General features: G+C 30.1%; 1 protein-coding gene across 1 annotated transcript; it reads right to left on the reverse strand.

Annotated features, from left to right (window-relative positions):
* Positions 1 to 6193: 6193 nt before the first annotated feature.
* LOC107876667 lies at positions 6194 to 7241 on the reverse strand. The gene is made up of 3 exons (XM_016723538.2): positions 7054 to 7241; positions 6729 to 6886; positions 6194 to 6648 (listed from the first exon to the last, which is right to left on the reverse strand). The coding sequence occupies exons 1-3, from the start codon at positions 7239 to 7241 to the stop codon at positions 6194 to 6196; spliced, it is 801 nt and encodes a 266-aa protein (XP_016579024.2).
* Positions 7242 to 10032: the final 2791 nt, after the last annotated feature.

The following is a 10032-nucleotide window of genomic DNA, read 5'->3' on the forward strand; positions in this document are numbered from 1 at the left end:
CATACCAATACATGAAACTTTGTTCTCATTAGTAATGGTTCAACTATTTATGGAAGACATTCAATGCTAAACCATCATCATCAAGATGAATTATCTTGATTACACAATCTGAAAATTATGCTCAATTTATATTGAACAAGTAACTTTATGAATGTCAAACGTAGGTTGACCAGGAATGTACATGTGATTATCTTATTGTGCATCTTTTCAACATATCACATGATAGGTGAACGGGCCCTTATTTACCTTTTATTCTTTTAAGATTTTGAGGGATCCAATCCCAAAATTAGTTGGTCTAACCAACTTATCATGAAAACAAGCAACATTAAAGTTCATGAAGAATTTTCTAATTCTTCAATATATATTCAATATTCAGTATGCACATCTTCGGAATATCGCAATCGTTCATGTCAACTTATGAACTTTTAATCTAGTAAACTCCAAGTTTACCATCGTATGTGTTTTTGCTTTAGTAAATTTCAGATTTACTATTATATGAATAAATTTCAGATTTACTACTTCAGAAGTAGATTTCAAAATTATTCAACCTCTTTCGGAGGTGAGTTGTGATACAATCACAATCAAGTGCATGTTTGCATTAATAAGTTTCTGATTCCCCCGGAATAAAATATAATCGTGCCTTAAGCCTATCAAATTATGATAGCTTATAACCTCTTTCAAGATTTTGCTACTTCAGAAGCAAATCGAGGCATACATATGATGTAGAGAATTTTTCTCTAGTATATCTTATAATCATATAAGCGTGTGAAAATATCATCACTTTTGATGATCATTATCATATTGTCACTCCACGCGTATATTCGTGCATTCAATCACTTGTCTTCTTTCAGACATATTATGCACTGCTACCACATACACCTCAAGAATAAAGTAAGTTGTCATATTTCAGACTTATCATATATTGCTACCACATTCACTTCATGGAATGGAGCATATTCAATGGGTTGAATTTTATGACTTTTCATTAAACACCCATTATTTTGCCTTAGCCATCATAATATCATCAATATGGTGTATTGAGATTCAAACTCAACATCTTATCCATATAAAAGCGTCTTAGGCATGAATCGATGGGACTTGAACCCAACATATTATCATCCTTTTTTATAATATTGTTCTTGAGGAATAAATTTAAAATATAAATGGTTCCAAACCAATTATTTTTCCTCAAATCCAATAATAATTATATTAGTAGTAGCAAAAAAAATATAACATAAGAAATTACTAACCTTGAAATCCTTCAGATTTATAATCTCACCTTATTTGTCAGAGTCTCGTGCTGATAACATGTTATAAAATAAGAAAGAATAACTGATAACGTGTTATAAAACAAGAAAGAATAAAGAATAAGAGTAGAGAGAGAATAGATAAAGTGATTCTTATTTCTTCTCTTGAGGATTGAGAGATCATAAGATTGTAAATACAATGAACAAAACCCGTCTATTTATAGGAAAAATTTACTCCTAGTCTGAGTAAAAAACGGATATTTCAAATCCTAATAGATATCAAAGTAGATCTTGATAGACATTCACTATAATGTAAATACATTTATAACAATTATTGTAATATGTAGACTTTGTTTAAACTTTTTCCTATTATGTTTCTTTCATCTCCTTTTCTTTTTATTTGTTTGTTAAAAAATCATATTTTTTAAAAATTAAAGGCAATAACAATTTGAAAATATGAATCTGTTAACAAATTTAAAAGGCATAATGCATAAATATGACCCTAAACTTGACACCAAATTATAACTTTGACCTTAAATTTTGATAGTGCACAAATATGACCTTTAACTATTCCAAACTGCACAAATATAACCTCCGATCCTACGTGGCAAAATGTGTGTTCAACACGCAAAACTGGGCGTGTCCAGCTTAAAATCTAAGGGCATAATACATAAATATAACCCTAAACTTGACACCAAATTATAACTTTGACCTTAAACTTTGGCAATGCACAAATATGACCTTTAACTATTCCAAACTGCACAAATATGACTTTTAAATGACTTTTCACTATTATTTTTTCATTATTTTCGGCTCAAAGATGAAAATGGCATTTAATTTCTTTTGTCATGGCAGAAAAAGAGCAATATTGAAGATTTATTAATTAGGTGGATCAGCCTCATACGAAAAAATCGCGTGGGTATCTATATATATTATAAAGCAAAGGGCGAATTTATGTTATATAATATATCTAAATATAATTTATTTAATTATTAAATTAAAGATGAAACTATACTAATAATTTTTTTTTTATAGTTTTAATAAAACATTATTAAATTAACGTTATTAAGGATAGTAGTAGTAGTATATTAAATTAACGTTATCAAATTATCGTTATTAAAATGTTAGTATTAAATTAACGTTATCAAAACGTTATTAAATTAACGCAGGGGCGGACCTACGTGGTTTCCATGGGGTTCACCCGAACCCTCTCGGTAAAAAAATTATGTTGTATATATAAGGTAGAAAATCTATATTTATGTATGTATATTAATGTTGAACCACATGAAACAAGGCACTTAGATAACCCAGTGATGTTATTTTCTCTTCTTGGGCGCTTCCTTTAGCCTAATGCGCGGGTTCGATCCCTGCTAGTGGCTTTTTTTTAAATTAAAAAAAAGCTAGGTGTTGCTGCTATAGAAATAAATAAAATAATAATAATAGTAATAATAATAATAAGTAATAAAAACGATGCCGTTTTAACACAAAAAGTAAAACTTTAACAGTGCACAAATATGACCTCTAACTATTCAAAACTGCACAAATATGACCTCCCTCCAAGTCAGCTCTTTTAACGATGTGGCACTATGTGATTGGATGAGCTTTCCACGTATGCGCGAGTGAAACTCACGCATGGGGTTGCAAAATCGGAGGTCATATTTGTCAGGTTTTGAATAGTTAAAGGTCCTATTTGTGCACTATTAAAGTTTAAGGTCAAAGTTATGATTTGGTGTCAAGTTTAGGGTCATATTTATGTATTATGCCAATTTAAAATAATAGGAAGTAAGGGGGTTTGGGTCCACACTACAAATCAATATTTATTTAAATATTTTTTTTATTATTATTATTTTAGTAGAGTTCAAGCTAATGATAATCTTTCCTTAAAAAGCCTAATACTTTCAAATTCAAATATCTCTAATATTTTAATTCAAAATTTTTATTACGATATTATTAGTCTTGTCCTAAATCTGTACATTTAGCAACATCTCATGCTGGCTCTCGGCTAGTAGTTGGCCCGAGCTAAGATTGATATAGTTTGAGGAATTAAAATGCTATTTTTTCTATTGTTGTTCAATTAAATTTTATTTTTCAGCATCTTAAGTTGTAAAAGTTAATATTAGTAGATGACAAGTAATTACACTACACGACCCATAGAATGCTCAAAAGAATATAGAAGAAGAAAACATCTGGCAAACACAATTGACAGTACTGCTAAAATTCCATGTAGATAATAACAGGAAAGATTCAAAGACTGCACCAGAATGAAGTATACACCATCAGCACTCAAAGCTTCCAAGTGCACTCGGAGAACACTGCGCCATCCTTAATAAGTGCAACCTCAATAAAAATAAGTGGTACACCTGAAGAAAAAAAATAATATTAGGCTTGATTTGTTTTATTAAAAGGAAAGTAACAAAAAGCTTTATCAGCATGGATAGACAAGACAACCATCCGCACACTTCTTAATCTAATTATTCAAAGGCCTCCTGATGCTACTCTTACTTTTGATTTGCTAAATATATGTTATATTGCCTAAGTAAAAGAGTACTAACAAGCACGAGTTGATATATAATATCCAACAGACTGCCTTAAGGCCATCTCTCTGCTCTCCCTATTCATAATACTAAAAAATCCACAACTTTGATTCTAGAAAAAGTGCACCTCCTATATGTTGTTTTAGAAAGAGATGCATAAATCTGCACCTGATTAGCTTTGATCAGCATGGCCAAAAACAAGATCACATGTACAACTTTGGGACTCAAATTGTGGTTCACTTCATTTAGAAGTATTCACTCAAGTTTATGATATGCCGTGTAAGGATTTAACAGATTAAATCAATCTAATATAAAATCCTATCAATTATTCAGAAACGTGGAACTACATGATTTTCACATAAATAAAATTACAGTAATTCAGTAAAGAATTACTTACCTGAATTCTCTATAGCTTTTCTTGTTGATCGAGATTACCGGAAGCACACTTGATTTTCTTTTGTTCTGAACCAAGAACAAAATTTTGTTTCTCTCTCTTTACCTTATGTTTCAAAATAATTTTTGATGAAACTTATTCTTCTTTTTGGCAGAGAGAGGACCCCTTTTATAATATAGGGAATAAACAATTATATTTTCACGTTCTATCAGTGCGAGTTGTGGATATAATAGTTATCCCACTAACACTCCATCAATGTGAGTTGTGGAGAATAGTCAGTAATTTTAATCCTACTAGGTAAATTCCCCATACAGATTTAGGATTTAACTTATTTGATTATTATTAAATCAAAATAAATTAATTATGTGGGCCATAGAAACTTACATTCTCCCACTTAGCATACACAATGTTAATTTAGTGGTTTAATATGTACGTCAATCATGTGCACAATTAACGTTAAATCCAACATCATTTGTCATTGTTAAATAAATCAACTAAAATGAATCTTGAAGGTTGTACATCACTTTACTTGACATAATTCCTTCCATGTGCTACAATATTAGTCTATTACCTAACATAACCTTTCAAATACATAATGGGTCCCAACGATAATACTTAGAATACTTTATCTAAGTCAGAACCTGTCATCATCATTCACAATATTATGTATACAAGAGAAAACAGGTAACAGTGGAAACATATATAACTTAATATCAAAGTGTCAAACATAAACATAATAAATTCTTTACATAAAATCATTCATTGCTATCAATAAGACCCATCCTTTCAACATATTAAACAAATATTTTGGGCGATAATTCTTTCGTTAAAGGATCAATAATCATAAGCTTGGTGCTAATATGTTTGATTGACACTTTATGTTTCTGGACTTCTTTTTTAATCGAAAAGTATTTCAATTCCGTATGCTTATCACATTTTGAATACTTGTCATTTTTAGAGAAGAAAACTACAACACTCATTGGCCTGGCTATATTGTCGACTAGTCCACGTCCTGAAATAAAATTCTGCAGCCAATTATCCTGGACTATGGCCTCAAAGCATGCCATAAACTCAGGTTCCATAGTGGATGCAGCTATAACAGACTGTTTCACACTCTTCCATGATATTGCTCCTCCAGCTAACAGAAATAAATATTCAAATGTAGATTTTCTTGTATCCACACAACTAATAATCTGAATCTGAATATCCAACAATATCTAAATGATCAGATCTTTTATAAGTAAGCATATGATCTTTCGTTCCTTGTAAGTATCGCAACACTTTCTTTGCAGCCTTCCAGTGATCTATTTCAGGATTACTTTGATATCGGCCCAATATCCCAATAGTGAAATTGATGTCTGGTTTTGTACGTGTCTAGCCATACATTAGACTCCCAACTATTGATGCATAAGGAATATCTTTCATTTGCTTTCATTCCAAGTCATTCCTTGGACATTGATTGAGACTAAGGCCTCATTTTTTTTTTTTTAAGATTAAGACGTCTGAATCTGAATGGATATCTGAATGATTAAGATGTTATTTCTAGATCTGAAGACTGAATGATTAAGACTGTTTGTTTTTTAACATCTGAATGTACACAATATATTTATTCGTAATATGTATGCAATTCAAATTTAAAAAGTAATAAAATATTATATTATATGAAAAAAATATTTGATAAAGTATTAACTTAAACATCCAAAATTATTATTTGAGTGATAATTAAAATATTTCAGATAAATATATTATGTTAAATATAATTTTTAAACTATTTAAATTATTAAAAAAAATATCAATTCAAAATTATATTGTGATAAGATGTAATTATAAAAAATTAAATTTAACATAAAGTCATCTATCAAGTAACTGACCCAACAAACTAAAATAATTAGTCAGATATAATTTTGACTTAGATACATAAATATTAAATGAATAACTAATTAATAATCATCTAATTTTAACATTCTACTAATGAAAAGATCAAATAACTAATTAATGAACTCTTAAATGCTTCAACTTCAATGCATTAACTTGAATGCAAGTTCCTCACGCATACTGTGCATTATCTGAGAATCTTCAACTGTCCAGCTAGGTCCGTTTGTTTCCTCAAATGTTTTTTCTTGTTGTTCTTCTTCATCAAATATTACTTGAGATGTATCAAATTGATTAAACAATTCATCATTGATGCGTTCCTTTCTAATAAAATTATTAACTGCAAAACATGCAATAACAACATCTCTTTGGATATTGATAGGATATGGAGCCATTTTGTTCAATAGAGGAAATCTTGCTTTCAGTACTCCATACGAGCGTTTGATAACATTTCTAAGTTGTGCATAGGCATGATTAAACTTTTCCTCCTTAGTTATGGCACGCCTATGGCAATAGTATCCTAGCCAATATCTAACATTACGATACGATGCTAGAAATCCTCCAGTATTTGAATATGCCACATCACATAGATAATATTTATCTGACGTTAAAACAAAAAGGTTAATTTATCATATTGAAAGACTAAATAATTATTTTAATTATTTAAACTTTATTACTTACTAGATGGAGGAAATGGAAAGCCATTATCTGGATTAGATACAACTTTTGTTAGAACTCGTGCATTATGTGCTACCCCTTCCAATCCAGCATAAACATAAGTGAAGACCATATTAAAGTCACATAGAACATTCTGATAGCATTTACCTTTTCCTCTTCCTCTGTAAATAATTTATTGATTAGCAGGAACAACAGCGTGTACTAATGTCCCGTCTAGTGCACCTATTGCTCCCTGTCAATTTATACATTTGTGTCAACATAATGAATTTTTTTTTCTAAAATTCTATAATAGTAATTTAAAAATAGTACCTTAAATATTCTTCGCAACCTCTTATTATGAGCACCAAGAATATCCATATTCGAATCAAATGTTGTAAGTGTCATCATCTCTTTGGCAAATTTCATCATTGCCTCAAGAACCTCATGAAAATACTTGTGCACCGTTTGCGAAGAATGCTGAAATCTTCTCTTAATAACGGCATAGCGCTCATTATGTCCTATAATAGTTAAAAACATTGCTATTTTTTCTTCGACAGATATATGTTTACTATCTGTGAGCCATCCATTTTGTCTAAAATGTTGACATAGCCGAACATATGCATCACGTGATATGCGCATCAATTCTATACATTGTCGATTAGAACCAGACAATAATTCTAATGTATATTTTTTATCAAATAAAGATGATGTTAAATCTTATTTCTTCGATCATATGTGAGTCTATAACATTTTCTTTGCCAATATAAGCTCATCAACAATAATATTTGATCATCAATATCCATGTCGAATCTGTTCTACAAATAAAAAATATAATGCACAGTAATAAGTACAACTAGCTACATATTTTGCAAGATCAGGAATTACATATAACAATAACAAAGTGATTATAAAAATTTTATACTCAAACATAGCAAAACATAAAAACAATGTAGTTCACCAACAAACATGTTTCACAAGCATCACATATAGCATTTCAAAGTTTCAAAAATTATTATAAAAATTAACTAAAAAAAACATACAAACTAGATTTCTAGAAATCTCCGAGTCTAATAAATATACTAGTAATTCACAAAATTAAAGAATACCCATTTTTTCCCCATGACTTTAACCCAATTCTCTAATTTATCAGTCTCTGTTAGTTTCATCCATACTTTTCGATAGCTATCACTTTCACAGAGTATACTAACAGTTGCAGAGTACAATAGATCTCCCCATCCAAGTCCATCTAATTTTTCCATACATTCCTCAACTTCAGGTGCACTTTTTTGTTAATTAATAATTCCAATGCGGTACTTATTTTCTCATCAATTTTCAATTGGAATGATGTTTTTTTTCTTTTCTTTCCCAAATTCATTTTTTCAATTGAAATTGAAGATTGAGATGGAAAATTGTTAAAAGCTTCATCATTTTTTTCATCAACTAGATCTTGTAAATTATCAAGATCTATATTAGTAGATGGAGAAGGGGCACCAGGTCGCAGAGTTGTACAACTTGAACTTCAACCATGAACGCCTGTTGCAGTAGAACCCTCAAAGAGTATTGTACAAAGTTCTGGAAAGGCTAGCGGTAATCTCTTTAATACCTTTGCTTTTGGATGAGCCTATATCCAAATATAAGAAGTCATAATTTTTATATACACCTTAAACTGTTCTCTTTATACTAAAATAAAAGGAGAAAAAATATAACGAACTAACCTTTATATATTCTTCTCACTCACTATTACACATTTGAATGGTATTAGTTGTAGGATAATAAATATTGCCCGTCTTTTTAGTTAGTGGCAACCAAGCTTGATATTTTTCTTTTATATAATCGTATTGGTTCTTCATATTCTTTTGTGTAGCTACAAAGTTATGCGTAGTGACCAAGACATCTTTAATTCTATCCCATGATTCCATTCTCCAAATCAATCTGTCACTAGTTTGTTCCATAACTGAAATATAAAATTCTAATTTCATTATCAAATATAAATACGAACTATGCATATAAATAATTAATCTATTAAAAAAAAAAAGAAAAAAAAAGAACTAATTAAACCAACCTAGCGTTATTATATGAAAAAATTATACTATACATAATTCAAAATTCTCATTCTACCAAATGTTTAATAATCATCAAAAGAGTAGTACAAAATATGCTACTAAGCTATATCTATATGTACATTACATATATAAAGTTATTCAGAGCTAACAAAAAATTCAGTGAGCATTAGCCAAAGCTGAAGTTATTTATTAAAGTTATTCCAAATACTTTGAATTCTCTACTCTTTTTTTTTTTCAATTTCAGCCAAATATAGTCCAAACACCTACTAAAAATATCCACTTCAAACCAGCCTATCTTCAATATCTAAAGAGTAACAGTATATCTGTAGTCAATATAACAGAGCAGGCCGATATGTCTTCTAAATGACATATAGTAAACCAAAGTAAATGGTACTCTTACTTTTGGTTGGACAGTATTGCTTTTTTTTTTTTAAAGAAAGCATACTACATAAATAGAGAAAAGGGAAATAAAAACTACGCGAACGGAGAACGTATTGGCATTTAATACCACCAATACATACAAAATATGACAATACACAAGTTTATATATTAAAATTATCATTTGATTGTCAATGATAATGTTGTCAAATTTCTCTGTCCTCAATTCATTTTTCTCTTTATATTTTTTAGTCCAGTAACATTTAAAGAGGACAAATGTAATAAGTCGTTCAACTCACTTGAAATGTTCTTTTCATTATGCATTGCTCAAGAAAGTTTTGTTGTATTTCACGGCTTTTAATCTTTGCTTGGAAGAATCAATATTACATCTTAATTTGCTTATTCATGGAACTCTCCTATGGTTGTGTCATAACTTCTACCTATTATCTTAAATATCTTATTAGAAAACTATTACATTAACTGTCTTCAGCAGACTCAACACAATAAACAATTCAACTTTATTTTCTTAATAACACGAAGGATCCCTTTTTTCATTCCTTTTTTATATAACAACGGTGTACGAACTAGCTTTTGCGCACCTCGATTAAATCTACGGGATACCTTCCACCTCCCACCAGCAATAGATATCATGTATATAACTTAGTCAGGGCCTTAAGGATAGAACAAATGGGACTTGTCTCTACTGAGATTTGAACCAGAGATATCAGTTTCTCAACCCACTTCATTGACCACTAGGCCTCACCCTTGGGTGCTTTCAAAAATCAAGTAGATGGGTTCAGTTTTTCTTTCCTTTTTTTCTCCTGGGGGGTTGAGGGAACTAAAAGAGTCTATATTTAAGAGGCCGGGGAAGGAGTTTAGTCTCCTTA

The sequence above is a fragment of the Capsicum annuum genome, chromosome 7 (assembly GCF_002878395.1).
Source record: "Capsicum annuum cultivar UCD-10X-F1 chromosome 7, UCD10Xv1.1, whole genome shotgun sequence".
NCBI classification, from domain to species: Eukaryota; Viridiplantae; Streptophyta; class Magnoliopsida; order Solanales; family Solanaceae; genus Capsicum; species Capsicum annuum.

Bases quoted from the DNA above. Each gene is read 5' to 3' on its own strand.
- LOC107876667 (XM_016723538.2), bottom strand. From the start codon at position 7,241: ATGTTTTTAACTATTATAGGACATAATGAGCGCTATGCCGTTATTAAG. The intron at 6,887-7,053 runs GTTGCGAAGAAT...AATTATTTACAG, and splicing joins CTTGGTGCTCATAATAAGAG to AGGAAGAGGAAAAGGTAAAT. The intron at 6,649-6,728 runs GTAAGTAATAAA...TTTTAACGTCAG, and splicing joins CTTTCCATTTCCTCCATCTA to ATAAATATTATCTATGTGAT.